Consider the following 17,168-nt stretch of genomic DNA (forward strand, 5'->3'; position numbering starts at 1 on the left):
AAATAATGATAACTAGTTATACACCATACATGTTAGTTTTATATACTTTTAATGCATCTATATGAAATTTATAACTAATCAATGTGTTGATAAATACTTAAATAATGATAACTAGTTATAGACCATACATGTTAGATTTATATATACTTTTAATGCATGAAGTGTTAGCTTAAGCTTTTTGATGGCCTTAAACGAGACCAACAAAAAAGTATATATAAAACCTTCTCATTTATACGAACTTGAGACCGACAAAAAAAAAAAACCTTATGAATGGCTGAGTTATTTTTTTTTTCTTTAATAGACTTTTTGTAATTGAAAGAAAAAGTTTAAACTATTTATAAAGTTTATTTTTCTGCTTTTTTATAAACAAATTTCTTAGTATTTGTCCAAAACATAAACATAAGCTCAAAAGTAAAGTTACCCAAACCCAAAAACCGAAAATATTGGAGACCTTTTAACATATGGAGGCCTCAAACGACTGCTTAAGTGGTTAATATTATTGAGCCAGCTTTGAATGCATATATATAAAGTTTTTAAGTGTTTTCATCATTGTTATATGTATATTATAAGATTGTCATTAAAGTTAACTAGTTGTGTTCAATTTTGCTCAGATAGATACTATATATACTCCGTACTAACTTTTAACAAATTTCAAACATTTTTGTTATAAGATAATTTGCGTAAGGTTTTCACTTTGAGTTTTATTTCTATTATAGACTAGCCTAGTACTCGCGTGTTGCATCGGCTCCAGTTTATAACACGCGAGATGCCGTAACGATATTAATTTAGAAGATATTTAAAATATTATTGCCTTCGTCCTCACGTCTAAGTGTATCGGCTAGATCATGCCATATATCTATATTCTATATATAATAAAAAGTTGAATGAGAATGGTGAAAAAATCAGCGCATTCTTGACGCTTTATCCATGTATACTTAATAGGATTAATTAGAGTACTTAATGGTTTTAGTTACTTTAGTAGGGTATATTTATGGTTTTGTTTATGTATAATGTATTTTGCATTGCATTCATATAATAAAGTGATTAATTAATTGTTAATTAATTATTTAATTAGTTAATCTATATTTCACTTCCATTGATTACAAACCGACCAAACAAAAGCCCAATTGACAAACCCATTACCCAACCCCAAACAATATCCGTCCACCTTATGTCCATTAACCTTGCCGTTCAGTGAAAACAAAAAAAATCCCGTTTATTTCCTTTTCCTTTATTTACCTTATTTTAAAAAGAACAAAAACCTTTAATTTCTTCTTCCCTTGATCGATGTCCGATCCATATCCCAAGCGAAAGGTATTCTTTGTATCCGTTACTCCTTTTTTTTCCATCTATATTTATTATCCCAATTGATTTGTTCATTTAATTGACAGGAATATGTGTGTGATGTTTGGGATTGCCATGGTTTAACATGGTGTAACCGTTCTATAACTAATGAGGGACTTTTCAGTATGTGTAAATTGAAGACTATAAAAAGGGTCGACTGGTGCTTATCCTGTTTGTATTTTTCACGATTTTAAAACTATCTTTTGATGGCTAAAAATATTCTCTATAAGGGTAAACAAACTGCTCCAACTAATCTGATGTTTCTTGATGAACTCCGTCCAGGCTGTGCAACCACCGTTATTGTCATGGTTTGTAGGAAATTTGATGTCAATTGTGTTAACGGCAGTTGCATCAGCACGAACTTTGTTGTCTCTGATAAGAAGGTAACCTCCCATTTATTGTTTGAATATGTCATCTGCTGTCTGCGACAATATGTATATTGACATTTTATCGACTTAATATACAGGGAAACTTCATGCACTGTGTCGCTAAGAAGAGAATATCCCATCTTTTTGTTGATAGACAGTGTTTATTGTTTGAGAGGTTTTGAGGTTCAAAATAGGACTGAATGTATGTTGATGGAAGACAAGTCGTTTATTATCAACTTGGACGGTGAAACGGTTGTAACCAAAGTTAATGAAAATGAAGAGGTTACGGGTTTCATGCGCTATCCCTTCAAACTAATCCAGCTTGAGGACCTGAAACCGACCAATAATCAGTATTTTGTTGGTCAGCCTTTTGTCTTCGGATTCTGCATACTCGATTTTTTTAATTCAGTATACTAAATTTGATATGGTTTTGTGTATTACTTACATTGTTGACTGTTGTTTTGCCGTGAATACGCTGCAGATGTTGTTGGTTACGTGACCTCTATAGGTGAACAGACTGTCAAATCAAATAGAGCCCGCACAATTGAGTTGAGTTCAGCCTTTGCAATGAGCGGTAATAAAAACATCCTTTTATGTTGTTTATGTGGTAAAATTATGTTATATACATGGTGGCTGAATTAATCTAGGACCATTTGTTTTTTTTTTGTGTGTGGTAAACGGGGGTACAAGTGACGCTTGGGGTGATTTGGGTACTGCGATGCTCGATAAGAAAGAGGCAACCCTGTCTATTTATTGTGTTATTCTGACCTCTATGACTGTCAAGTCGTACATGAGTATGCGTTTGATGTGTTTGTATTGTTTTATTTACTTTTTATATACACATTGGTTGTTATTGATATCACTTTCCCATGTATTGACCAGACAACCTTTGCCTATCGAGCTCTTCTTCTACTTTGTTGATTGACAGACGTGCCTGCCTTGAGGGCATTCAAATCTTCGCTTAGGTTGTTTCTGTTTTATATAATAAATGTGTTTTATTATATTTTAATAGAATCCTGTTGATAAGTAATCTGTTTTATGTTCAAGTACTGTGCATGTGGATGACTACGTGGAACCAATTACTAAAGAGGCCCGGGTTGTGGACACTTTAAGTGAGTTGTTGGATGGTCCTCACGACGGGAAGGGGAAAAAAAGATTATATAAATCATTTGATTGGACCGCACATCTGTGTGTTTGTACTTACTGTGGACCATTGTCACTACGTGGTGTTAGCATATTGTTACTTTTGAAAACATTGTTGAGATCCTCAATGTCAGGACCAAGAACAGCTGGTACCTGTTCACGTGCACCGGTGGCAAGTGTCGTAAGGGTCTGGAGCGCGCTTCTGGGTTTTTTAAGTGCAAGGGATGTAAGGAGAATGTAGATTATCCGCGTATAAGGTATATAGTCTTTCATATGAATATTTAGAGAAAAATAGGCTGCTACGTGTGTGACACATGTCGTTTACTTCCACGATGTTGCATGTTAAATTGTATACTAAAGAGTAAAGTAAAATGTAAGTATGTTAAAGAGTAAAGACACTTTCATGTTGCTCATGTGTCTCAAGTGGTGGGGTTCTAAGAAAAATGGCTAAAAGGATGCAAAAGAAAAATGAAACAGTTATATTGTTTGATCTTGAAAGGCAATATATTGAACGTGATGGTGAAGTTCATGTTGCTGATTTCTTCAGGTATTCTGCTGTTGGATCGTGCATAAGAATTTGCTTTGACCATGATGAAATTGCTCAAGTTATGAATGCAACTAGAAAAGGCGAGATGCTCTACCACGTGTAAGTGGACCCTTTCGATGATGTCCGTGAAGGATCCGTCGATATGTAAATAGTCAATGTGTCAAGCGAATGTTGCAGGCTGATAAGGGTAATCAATGATTTCTTGTCTCCAATGTGCTTTAATATCTTGATCAATGTTTTTACTGCTTCTTTAAACTGTTCGTGTTGTTGTTTTTAGTATTGTTTTTGTGCTGATTTAAGCGGTTTAACAACTTATATTGCTATTATTAAAAGTTGGTTCATTGTAGATTTAGGGCTGCTGATTTGAGGCCGTTTAGTTGAGGTTTTAGTGGTGCTGTGTAACAACCCCAGAGCTGCTGATTTGAGGCCATTTAGGTGAGCTTTTGCATTTAATATCTGCTATTTTTGGTCTCTATTAACAAGGTGTTTTGGTGCTGAAGATTTGGGTCTCTGTATACAATATGTGGATGTAATGATATTCCGGTGAGGCTATTTAACTATGAGGCTGTTTCGTTGTTTTTTAAGGTATAATTTTTTTGCCCGACTATGTGTATAATTGTATATCTCCTACTATGTATACATTTCTGATATGCAAATGTTTAATAAAATGTCTATACATGTGAACAACTTGAGCGAAGTAATTGAGAGCTTAATATGGATGCTCATATGCAAAGGTTTAGATGAAAGTGAACAACTTGAGCGAAGTATTTGACAGATTGGCAGATGAAAGGTAGTGGAGTGAAACATAATTTAAGTTTTTTAGATAATGATGACGACTGATGTATAGACATCTGTATGTGTCGATACTTCATATAGGACAATAAAACCACCGTTACCCATTCCGATGTAAATGTAAGGAAACTGGTTGTGATCAAACGAGGTACAATATATCATTTGCCGGTTACAACCTTTTAGCATTCTCATTCTTCTTTTATCAAATTGAATTTACAAATTGTATACCATAACTTTCCTTATAATCTCAAAATAAGACACAATTTTAAGAAAAATTGAACTTCAACCCTTGACTCATCATTATGCCCTTATTTGACCCTTACACTTATTGTATAATGCTATAAACTATCTCAACCTTTTCACGCAATCTTAAAAACGTACAAAACAACTCGTGAAGCCCGGCCGTGCAACGCACAAGCCTTCACTCTAGTTCCATCAATATATCAAACAAAAAAAATAACAAAAAACTAAGACGATTATAAGCTGGTCATTAACAACAATTGTATACCATAACTTTCCTTATAATCTCAAAATAAGACACAATTTTAAGAAAAATTGAACTTCAACCCTTGACTCATCATTATGCCTTTATTTGGCCCTTACACTTATTGTATAATGCTATAAACTATCTCAACCTTTTCACACAATCTTAAAAATGTACAAAGCAACCCGTGAAGCCCGGTCGTGCAACGCACGAGCCTTCACTCTAGTTCCATCAATATATCAAACAAAAAAATTAACAAAAAACTAAGACGATTATAAGCTGGTCATTAACAACAATTAAGAGATGGATAGTGCATGAGTTAAGGAGGGGTAGTTTAGGAATATTAAAAAAAGTGTTTAATGTCTTAATGTTTCCATCAATATATCAAACAAAAAAATTAACAAAAAATTAAGACGATTATAAGCTAATCATTAACAACAATTAAGAGATGGATAGTGCGTGAGTTAAGGAGGGGTATTTAGGAATATTCAAAAAAGTGCTTAATATGTTAATAAGGGGTATAGATATAGTCATATAGATAGATTGATCACTTTAAAAATCAAACAATTGTAAGTTCAAACATAAGATAGAGGAAATCATATTCGTTACGGTTTTGTTTTATGAAAAAGGAATTACTAAAAGGATAAGTTTACATAGCTATTCTTTAAAAAAAAAAGTTTACGAGCTCCAATTTTGTATATTGATAAAATGAAAAAAAAAATAAAATCAAAAGTTACAAACTTGTGATCCCCATACAAACAAATAATGCAATTTGATCACTTGTACATATTTTAATATCGAAATTGAAAAACAAACAATAAAAAAAATTCATAAATGAAATTATAGACAATCAATCATGTCAAACTTCTTCTAAATGTGGGAAGTATGTTTTGAGAGAAGACTTTCTTTCATAAACCGTTGAAAGTTATTATATGACGAACCATCAATTTCACTAGCTTCTTTTGCTTTTGTTTTCCATTCTTTGGCGTTTCTTCTCATTTCCTTTCCTTTCTCCCCTTGTAACATTTCTTTTACAAGAACTTCAACTTCATTGCGCTTCACATCATGATTAATCTCCATCCCAATTCCCCATTCGACACATGCATATCGACAATTTGTTTGTTGATCCGAAAAGAATGGCCAACATATTAACGGGACACCTTCAAGTATGCTTTCAGTAGTCGAGTTCCATCCACAATGTGATAAAAACGCACCCACTGCAGGGTGCGCTAACACTTGATCTTGTGCGCACCAACTCACGATTAGTCCTCTATCCTTGATTTCTTCTAAGAAATCATTAGGTAACATTGTTGAATCTCCCATTGTCACGTCGGGTCTAAGAATCCATAAAAATGGTTGCATACTATTCGCTAAACCCCACGCGAATTCAATCAAGTGTTGATCGGTCATAGTGGTTATACTTCCATAATTGATATAGATTACCGACCCTTCTTTTTTTTGGTCTAGCCATTTTAAACATGTCGAGTCTGGCTTCCATAGACTCGAGTTTAATGTTTGTACCGGGTTATCGTGTGGCACATATTTGGCTAGTAATGGGAGCGGGCCTATTGTATAAATGTTATGATAATTGAATTTAGAAGCAATAGCTTCCAATACTTTGTGTTCTAGTGCATCAAAAGTATTGAATATAATTGCGGAAGCATTCAAGTTATTTTGAGCTTCCTCCCCCATGAAATCAAACATGATATCATTAGGATCGGTTGTTCTAATGAAGCTTGGAACATCTTTATAACGAATACTGCTCATCCCTGGTATCCAATCAATTGGTTTCTCAAGTGTGCCATCGGTCAAATAGCTATCATCTACAAGCAATTTTAAGACATGTATCATTAGTTTCTTTTTGTAGAACAACATTTTATCCTACTTTTAAATTATACGAATGTCTTGGTAAAACTTAGGACACTCGAAAAATCGATTATTAATCCACCTGACAAATATGAAAAGTCGGTCCGGATACTATCAAGGTCAAAGACCTTATACTTTACCGATTATATAATAAATACTAAATAGAATGTGATCCAAACAAATCATCAAATCGAGATAGATATTCGAACCAAAAATAAGATCTTAATTAAATAATACGAGTAGTTGGTTTACGGATATCTACATAAAAAAATCACATGAAAACTAAGTTCACATATAAAATGAGTTTTTTAAGCCAAATCCAAACAAACAATCAAATCAAAAAATGGATGGAAGGTGATTTGTTAAGAAAAAAAACATTTGGAAGTTGTAGTATCATTGAGATCTATTGTATGTTGTACCTAGCTTACGGGTACGTTGGATTAGCTTTTTATTCTTTAATTTTATATTGTATAAAAACTCATGTCCTTTGATCTCAAAACGGTGTGTACGTAAGTACTAGAATCGGTCTAGAGAATTTAAGTGTCCGACCAGGACGAGCGGCGAAAAAAGGCCCATGACCCATAGTCCATACTGTGTTCAAATATATAAAATGACGACTAACGTTATACAAAAATTATTTAATCCTCGATAAGTATACTAACCTTTAAAAGGAACAATTCCTCTTTTAATAAACTCTCTATAATGCAAAAAACTCATGAAAGCACATGGTGGAGATGTCCAAAACTGAACTTCTGGAATCCCTAGATCTTTAGCAGCTTGTATAGTAAAGGTCATCACACCATCACCAATGACACAGCTAACGGGCGGGCCTCCATTCGACGAGTTCAACCTACACAACAATTCCTTAAACGGGCCCAAACACGTCTTTCTTGTCATGTCACAAAGCATGGGAATGTCTTGAGTCGCGTCTCGTTCTGAATAAGGCATGCCATCTGGGATGGTCTCAAACCGAAAGTCTGGCAAACCCTCGACGGATTGAGGACCTTTGGCACGAATGAGACGTTGGTGATTGAATTCGGTGTTGACAAAAGTGATGTGAAAGCCATGGAAATGAAGAAGCTTTCCAAGCTTCATAAAAGGGTTAACATGACCTTGTGCTGGGTATGGAACTAGAACTGCATGAGGTTTATTGTCATAATCCATTTGGTTTTAGTTTTAGTTTTTGGAATGTCTAATTGAGGAAAATCTGTATTATAAAAGGAAGTTTTTGTTTATAATTTGGTGGAATCTAATGAACTTTGATTCCTTTTATGAGAAAGTACTTGATGGGTACTTGATACCTGAGAGATTTTAAATTGTTTAGTTGCTAATTAGATCGATGAAATACTAATATTTAAATTTCAATAATTGGAGGATTAATAATAGTTTATTATCATCCTATTATAATATAATGTTAATATTATTGAGAAAATGATCCGTAATGTAGAATTTACCTAAGTTTAGGTACTGTCATATTAAAAAAGTTATAGATTAAACCTTTGAATTTGATAAACATACATAACCTCTGAATTTTACATAAATCCCCCTGAATTTTATATAAATTCCCCCTGAATTACCTAAGATAAATACTGCATAATATTTCCTCAATATTATTAGTCATAGTCTCATATATCATTAGTTATGTATGTTAATACTATAGTAACAGGACTATATTATAGATTTTAGATTTATATTAATATTTTTTTAAAAAAGTATAGTTTATCCGTAAATAATAGAGAACCTAACATACATTATTTTAAACGGGTTTGTTAGAGAGTCCGTTTTCTATATTAACATACATCATCTTAACCAGGTTCGTTGTTCGTTTAATAGATCCCTAATTTCAATCTTTTAATGGGAAAACACTTGCCACGTAAGATTTAGATAGAAACTTATTCAGGCCCAAATTCAATACTTATGGACCACATCCAGCTATGCATAGTGTGAACTTTATTAAGATTTTTATGTAATTAATACATTTATAATAATGTAGCAATATTTCGTGCTCAACTCATCTATATATTTTTTTATTATTTTATTTGTTGTTTCTCATTTTAAAGGGCATCGTACTCAATTGACTTTTTTGTAGATGTGTAAATTACTTTGAGAATATTAGAAGACCTAAAATATGTCATTTTAATGGGTTAGTGTTAAAAGTTTCATTGCAAAATAGATCTACAATTTAAACTTGTCGAGGAAAAACCCTTATCTATACTCCTTTATTTTTAGAAAATATTACATAATAGTTACATGGAAAAGTACAAAAATGCCCTTAATAACACCTCTATGGAAATAATTATTAGAGATTACCAAATTTGGCCCTAATAAATTAAAATACACTTTAAACCCTTATACTGTTAATCTATACTCTAGTTTTTTTATTTAGGAAATGAAAAGATTTGAAAAGATAAGAATGGAAGAGAAGGGGTATAATTTATGTTCTTTCAAATCATCTCATATTTGGGAAGAAGATTTGTTAAACAAAATCAACTATCCATTCACTTCATTTCTTTTCATTTTTTTTTCTTCCTTAAAAAAAAATGAGGAAAACAATTTATCTTAAAATCTCTTGTATTCCTTTTCTTGTAAGTTTTTTTCTTTAGGTGTATTTCTACTCTCACCCTTATATTACCTTACACCATTTAACACCAACGCTATGTTCTTGAGTCTATTTTTTTAAGAGAAGAAAAAAAATGATATGATAAAAAGAGATAAGATTTGATCATTCTAAATCATCCTAATAATGGGAGGAAGATTTTTTAAATAAAAACAACTAAAACTTCCTTTCAAATCATTTCAATTAATTTCCTTTCTCCCTTTAAAAAAAACTCAAGAACTTAACTTGTTATAAAATCACTTGGATTCTTTTCTTTTCCTCCTTTAAAAAAACTCAAGAACATAGTGCAACCGTCACTGTTATCACCACCAGTTACCAACATCACTATATCGTCTTCGTCGTCACCAACGTCGCATTGCGTGAATACCATGCTAGTTATTTAAAAATTTGGAGAGGAAAATTCACCTACTCAAAGTCAAACTATGAAAATATTGATAGTGCATTTTGTTAGATTCTTTTTAGATACCTTTTAGATTAGATTCAAAAGCGTTTCAAAAATTAAAAATTAATTGAGAATTGAGATTAAGGATAAAAATAAATTAGTTTAATTCTAAATGAAGTATGAATCATTAAATGCAACACGTCGTTGCTTGCTCTTTCGAAGTGTCTAAACGCATTATTACATTTTCGATTAACAAATCGTCATTTTAGATACCTTTCAGATTCAAAAGCGTTGACAACTAAAAAAATAAAAATAAAATAAATTTGCTCTAAATTATATCTCGTCATTTTATAATAATAACCACACCACCGCCACCCGTCACGCCACCACTACTACCAACCACCGCCACCACCACCATACCGTAGCTATCACCACCACCGCCGCATTGCGCGGATAAAATGCTAGTTAGTTCTAAACGTCGTCGCTTGCCCTTTTAAAAACGCATTATTACATTAGTTATCAAATGCTATAATCTGAGTAGAAATTGGTTTTACACTACACAAGCCAACCTCAAAACAAACTCTAGATTAATTCTGTAAGAAACTCTCAAACTCAATTTTTTTGTCACATATATTTCATTATTCGGTGAACCATTTTATCTAATAATAGTTGTTGGTATCACTTAAATAGGAGTTGTGGCTACTTTTATATACAAACTTGATGCACACGTGTAGACATATAACAAATTCTGAAAATAATCATTTTTGACCTATTTAATGATCAGATATGAGAAAACTTAATTTAGAACGAATTAGAAGACATCATATCTTTACTCCTATTGATCGTCGTACCTTCGGATGAATTAGTAGGGGGTTTTCCCCATCGGGTATTTGAAATAAGCATTTCTACTTCGAGGGAGCTCTCTAGCGCGGACCCGGTTAAGACAACGTATGTTAGACCTCCCGTTATCGAATTACGACACGAAGTTCTCAAGGGAAATTAACCTTTAAAAAAAAAGAAAGACATCACATCTTTCCAAAAATCATTTATTGAGTTTGGTATTTGAAGGAATTCCTTGATCTCCGGTATTATTTTAGTACCCTTCAATCTCACTTGCAAAAGAATAGACGTCTGAAAGTCTCCTCACATACGAAGGATTGAACCTGGACCACTTATGGTAAGTTTTCACATGCAAAGCCTTCAGCAGTTCAGCATAGTGGCGGTGGGAATTTACATAAATTAGTTATGATTACTGTAACATGACTAGTGTTTTTTTTTTTTTTTTTTGATTGACGGCAACATGACTAAGTTTTTAGAATAATTATCGACAGCAAACAAACATATAAATGCAGAATTAATCCCAAAAAATTTAACCCTACCACTGAACCAATCAAATAGCAATTCAATCCCATAGGAATTAGATTAAAATACTACATCAATGTTGAAAGTAATACTAGGATAAGAGTTATAGATCAAAAAGACGAAAAACCTTGAATGATTACCCTCGAATCACTAGATCACCACCACGGATATGACTTCTTTGGAGGTTACCATGAGATTGAATTGGGTGTTTAGACTTTAGGTCTGCCCTAAACACCCTTATCTTGTAAATTTTGAGTTTATTAAAACTAACAAAGAAAACTATCATGTATGCAATAGTATTTATGGAAGTAACAAAGACAAATAGAACATCAGGTCAAAACCTGAAACCAACATAACGACCCTGAAATGTTTACATCGATAACAATGTTTGTGTTGGGAGAGTCAGGGTCCTCTTACTCTACAACAAGAACATGTGATGCTTGCTGCAATTTACAAAGTATGACGATGTATCCTTTATAAAAGGGAATGGGTAAATAGAAGTCTCATCCTTCCTTACTTTCCCCGGTGCTGAGCAGATCTTTCTTAAGGAAAAGGCATGATTCAACATCAGCTGGTCAACATTTGGTCAAAATGCAGAGTTCACGGTAGAAGTGCCTCAAAATATACAAAATCAAGCATCAACATTTGTCCATTAAGGGACATAAGTGTAATTACTCAGGATAAAAATCCACGTTCCATATTGCAAGGACATCGTTGTTGGCCATCTTTTTGCAAGTGAAAAATTGATTTTCATCTGTTTCCACCTGATATACTACTTCCAGTTAAGTTAACATTTGGAACCTTCTTCTGATCTTGACTGGGTACAGGTTTGTTGTCCAACAGTTTCCCGGATTTGGCTATGGCAAGAATAAGTTCAAGTTGTTTTTGCTGTTGATCCTGCATTAAGAAAATCTCAATATTGCACTCATATTCGAAAACAATATCCAGAACACAACTAAAATACTAGAGGATCAATTTTGGCCACTTATCACCAAAGGATTCTGTAAATGTGAAGTAAACCTTAAAACAATTGTTTATCATAACTTCATAGGGATTAATGGGAACTGTTTAAAGTTGAAAGTCACCGAATATGTATTCGAAGGGCTTTAAACCTCCTATACCACTTTATCTAAAAGTTGACTACATTGTATAGATATATGTTTTATTGTCTTATAATTACACTTAAAGCAATAACTATTGGTAAATTTCAAGAAAACATAAGACAAAACCTCCTAGTATTTGGCCCAACTCAGCCCGATCCAAAATTACAAACAAGTCGAAATCGCTTTTCTGGAAGAAAAGATACAAAGAGAGACATATGGCAAGTCCTTTGATTATCCTATCTTGACCAGGAAAAATGCACCTATGAGGCAGTGGCCAACTGGGTTCTGACCATGAAAGCACATTTTATGTTAAAACATCCCTACAGGGACCAATTAACCAAGTAAAAATGTTGCCTAAAAATCATACTACCACACAGTGATAAACACATTGGAAAAAATCTGAAATATTGCTAACAGGGGATATATTTTCAGTTTCTAAATTTTTGTGGTGACACGTCTATTACTCTATTCTTTATATATGCGGGGCAGTTTGGAATCTCGGTCTTCAAAGTACAGTTCCAATGTTTGATGGTTAACACCTCCAAGACAAGATGATTGGAAGCACCACAAGTCACTCATAATATATTATGTAAAAAAGAATGAAACTGATGCAGGTATTGCGTTTTTATAATAACAAAAATCAAGCTATTATGCGTTTTAGCAAACAACTTCTTAAATGACACTCAGTTGATTTAACAGAACTGTTGATTACAAAAACATACTATCATGAAAAGTATGATATATCATTGAACACAATTTGTACTGAATATTCTTTTTCATAAAAAATGTAAAAAGAATTTCTCCAATTAGTTGAACAGAACAGAGCATATACGCATATAACAACATAGACAATCATTTTATTCTTTACGTGATAGATTGTTGCCACATATAAGTTAAAGAAAGCCTATCTTTGATTCATCTACAGGATATTAATGATAGAACTTCATTGTGTTAAGAATGTAAGACATCATTAAAAGATGCATGATAGGCATTTTACTTGAAAATTAGTCAGGCTACAAACCATTTGACTGAATAGATAAAAAACATGTAAATAACTCATAAATTTGGAAGATAAATAATATAATGTCAAACATAAATCCAAATATTAACAAAACACAAATCAAGAAGTCTAAATCTTATCCCTTAAAGAATGCATACATTGTGTATTTGGAGGCCTGATGTTTGAAATGCTTTATAAAATTTGTATATTCAGGTCTAAGGCTTGTGATGAAATATATTAAACTACTCCAAAAAACAATATGCCCTCCCAAAAGGATTATCTTGTAGGATTTTTATTGCTTGAATGCCATTCAGTTCTTTCAGCAACGGAAAATATAGCACCTATAACTATATTCTATGGTAAAATCAGAATGATAATTAAGAAAGTACCAACCTGCATTGCCAATAGAACCTTCTGAATTTCAGCAAGCTCTTTCTCCAGATTGTCTTCTTGCAAGGCCAGTGCTCGCGTGGCCTCGGAATTCTTCTGAGCCAGTTCTGCAGTCTACATACACAATAACCACTACATTTAATAAATGCTTCAAGAACAATGCAAAGGCTTCTGCATTGTAGGCTGTCTTGAATTGAATGTGCAGTATATTAAACTAACACTGTAGCCTAAATGACAGCTGACCTAGCTAGTAATTCTACACATGTTGCTTTTAACAGTACATTAACACATTTTGAAGTGAGTTGAGTTAGGCTGGGTTGGACAGAACCATTCCCCATTTAATACTTTCAAATTCTATATAAAGCTACAATGTGTTAAATAAGATTTCAGAAGGTAAATAAATACCAACTATATAGGCAGAGGGTTCCAGATTTCATAAGGTAAGTTAATGTTCACCATATCGGTATAACATCTTATCCACTCTGCTTAAGAAGTAACATAGAGCAATTGCAGGAGCTTCTCGAATTGCTCGGAGCCTCAGAACTTCTTTGTATCATCAAACCTACCTGGATACATAGTAAAGCACCTATGTTCCTCGGTCTAGCACCAGTAATAGTTTCAAGGAAATGATGCACTCATTTTAGCAAAACATCATTCAGGCTACAATTAATGGCATGTTTGATTAACGTTTTGGGGACCTTTAAAGGGAGTCGAGTAGACGACCGTCTGTTAAAAGAGTAATTATCAACGTAGCTACCAAGTATACCAGCACACATCTTTCTTCTCAAATACTAAATAAATATCTAGAAATCACAGAGACAAGCTCATATCAAGTATCCTTGCATATAATTATGTTTTTCTACCAAGACTACTTGACTTCTGATTGATTATCGAGATGCAGAAACTCAACTCTAACAAACTGAATCTATTGTTTCCTACATTTATATCATAACCCCCTTGGTATTTCTTAAGCAATATTCCCTTTTTCTACATTTCAAGTCGTTTAGATCAGTAGACACACTGAAATTTAACATAGGTCTGTAAACTCCTGTCAAATTTAATTGATTAATTAACTAATGATCATCTGCGTCAATGCTACAGAGTGTCACTCCCAGTCTACCTACCAACAAAATTACCAATCAAACTTATAAATATGCACACCATAATTCATTGGACGTTTACGATTACAATTATTACAAGTTAATTTTCAACTCAACCATCTTACTTCCTCAACATAATTCTCTTTAGTGTAGTTAGCTAGCTCTTGTATATTATACCCAACCAGTCCACTATTTGTATAGAGGTAAACCGTAACCTATCATCGTCTTCCCAATTCAAACTCTTAATTTGTTAGACTTACTTCCCTAAATGTTTCCTGATTAAGATCACGTGGTTTATTGCTCCAAAATGTACCCACTTTTATCAAATTGTCATCCTATTAATTGAAACCAAAAATTTTATTCCATTAACGTTGTATGCATATAAACTTCTATAGCAGGTACATGACGACGACATGACAAACTGTCCCCACATCAACCAATAAAATAAAAAAGATCACTTTTTTACATACATTGGCAACGGAACTTAAGTTTTTTACACAATCAACATTTCATCGGATACAACGATAAAAGATCTTTAATAATTTCTATATTCCTAAAAATAACTTTAACAAACAATGTTAGGTTAGCATCATCAAATCACAATCCAATATAACTTAATATATAGAATCATATATAGGGTTATACCTGAGCAATGGGATCCTTCATAGACTTCCTAGTAACCCGAAACCGAATCCCCAATTTCTCAAGCTGCCTAGACAAAACCCTGACAACCGAAACCGAACTCCTTAAATCCTCTTCCAATTTCTCAACTCTCTCAACCAAATTAACCACATTCTCCCCGGAACCGGAACCCGGTTTCCTAAACCCTAAACAAACCCTCCGCCATTCCCGTCTCCTAATAACAACTCCAATCACAATCCCTACAATCAATAAAACCGGCTGCCACACCGAATAAACCCGAGTTCCGACAAACTCTAAAAAAACCGGCTTTTTAGAACTAAGTATGAAATTATTTAATACAAAGGCTATGGAAAGGATAGCTGATGAAGTAAGGGAAATGAATTCAGCTATGTATAATATATCATCTGTGTTTGGGGAAAGGACGGAATCGGAATTTGATGATTTGAGTGGATGGAATGAGTTGAAGGGAATTGATTTCAGGGTTTGGGAATGGTAGGGGAGAATTGTGAAGGGGTGTTTGGGGGTTTTGATTAGATTGTTGGGGGGTTTTAGATAGCAGGAAATGTGGGAATTAGGCGAATAACAGGGAGTTGAAATGTGGGAATGATGGGGAATTAGGTATTGGAATGTGATTGATGACATTGTTTTGGAGGATTTTCAAAGACTGGAATTGAGAAATGATGGGAGATGGAAACGGGGGGGATTGGAGATGGAAAGTGGGCGATTGTGGCAATGGGTTTGGCGCCTTGGAATATCCGATCAACTAACTTTGAGATTTTGGGTTAGGTTGGATTTCTCTATCCGGATCACCCTTTTTTTTTAATAGAATTTTTTAGAAACTATTAGTCTAAAAATTCTTCTGGACGATGACATGTGAAAAAATCAACGAAAAAAATTAGGAAAGAAAATTAGTGAATAACACATGTCACATTCTTCTAGGAAGATTTTTAGTTTAATGTTTAGGAGAATTTATCATTTTCCTTTATTAATTTATTTATTATTGAACGGCCAATTGGCCTTGTTGAATACTCTATACAGGACGTCTCAATGATTAAAGGTACATACTAACGGACTCAATCTGGACGGACACGACGTTTATACCGCTTAACTCCACTTCCTGAGAAGCCGCACTCAAAGTCGTATCAGGGTAAAACCCGATCGTCCATGCGATTTAATCAGTAGCCGAAGCGCACATCAAGCATAATATCACAGTATAAGTAGCAGGGTCGGCTCAACGATATTAAATAGTCAAGCACATGCTTTTGGCCTCCAAAAACCAAATTTAGTAGAAGGTGTTGTTTATATATATCAAAAATATCAAGCGGCTATACGGCTAAAAAAAATAAGAAACTCACCTAAAAAAAGGTACGCAACAGCTTCTTCTTGAAGTCTTTCAATTTTCATTTTCTAATTCTTCTTGAAGATTAAAAGCATGCCCAGCAGCTAACAGCGCGTATCTTTTTTTTCTGTTTACTTTACTTTGTATGTTAAAATACTATGCCCAAAATTGATCTCGTTTAAGGCCACCAAAAGCTTGAGTTGACACTGATAACTAGTGTAAACAGAGAAGACATTAGTGACGAAAGTACTGATCCATTTATAAAATTGGTTTTATCATTATCATACATCAAAAAGTTATATGTATTTTAATCAAAAAGTTTTATCATTACCATTTATAAACGGATAGAATTTTGAATATATAAATGAAAAATACTTGGTAACATTTTGTTCATTTTAAATGATCAACACCTTTAAAAAAAAACTAACAACACTAAAATGAGAGACTTGAGAATTTGGGTCTCATCGGGAGTTTACCGAACAACCATCATGTTACGAGACCTGCTATGAGAGTTATGATTTCGGCCCAAAATATAAAGCCACAAAATTTCAAGCCTCTCTTTAAGATATGTTGGTCATTTACTCTTTTATGAAAACTTATACTGTATATTTGATTAAAATGGTATATACCCGAGACTACTTAGCTAATCAATCTAATTTATTAGAAAATTTTATTGGAAATTTTATTGG

The 17,168-nt window shown here is 33.4% G+C and overlaps 2 protein-coding genes across 2 annotated transcripts; both read right to left on the bottom strand.

The window, feature by feature from the left end:
* Nucleotides 1-5,548: 5,548 nt before the first annotated feature.
* Nucleotides 5,549-7,746, bottom strand: LOC122604547 (linamarin synthase 2-like). Its single transcript, XM_043777432.1, has 2 exons — nt 7,207-7,746; nt 5,549-6,501 (listed from the first exon to the last, which is right to left on the bottom strand). Exons 1-2 carry the CDS (start codon nt 7,706-7,708, stop codon nt 5,549-5,551), a joined length of 1,455 nt encoding a protein of 484 aa, XP_043633367.1. The 5' UTR covers nt 7,709-7,746.
* A 3,524-nt stretch (nt 7,747-11,270) lies between these two features.
* On the bottom strand, nt 11,271-15,871 carry LOC122605860. Its single transcript, XM_043778817.1, has 3 exons — nt 15,144-15,871; nt 13,402-13,512; nt 11,271-11,802 (listed from the first exon to the last, which is right to left on the bottom strand). Exons 1-3 carry the CDS (start codon nt 15,780-15,782, stop codon nt 11,656-11,658), a joined length of 897 nt encoding a protein of 298 aa, XP_043634752.1. The 5' UTR covers nt 15,783-15,871; the 3' UTR covers nt 11,271-11,655.
* Nucleotides 15,872-17,168: the final 1,297 nt, after the last annotated feature.

The sequence above is a fragment of the Erigeron canadensis genome, chromosome 6, assembly GCF_010389155.1.
Source record: "Erigeron canadensis isolate Cc75 chromosome 6, C_canadensis_v1, whole genome shotgun sequence".
In the NCBI taxonomy this organism is placed as follows: Eukaryota; Viridiplantae; Streptophyta; class Magnoliopsida; order Asterales; family Asteraceae; genus Erigeron; species Erigeron canadensis.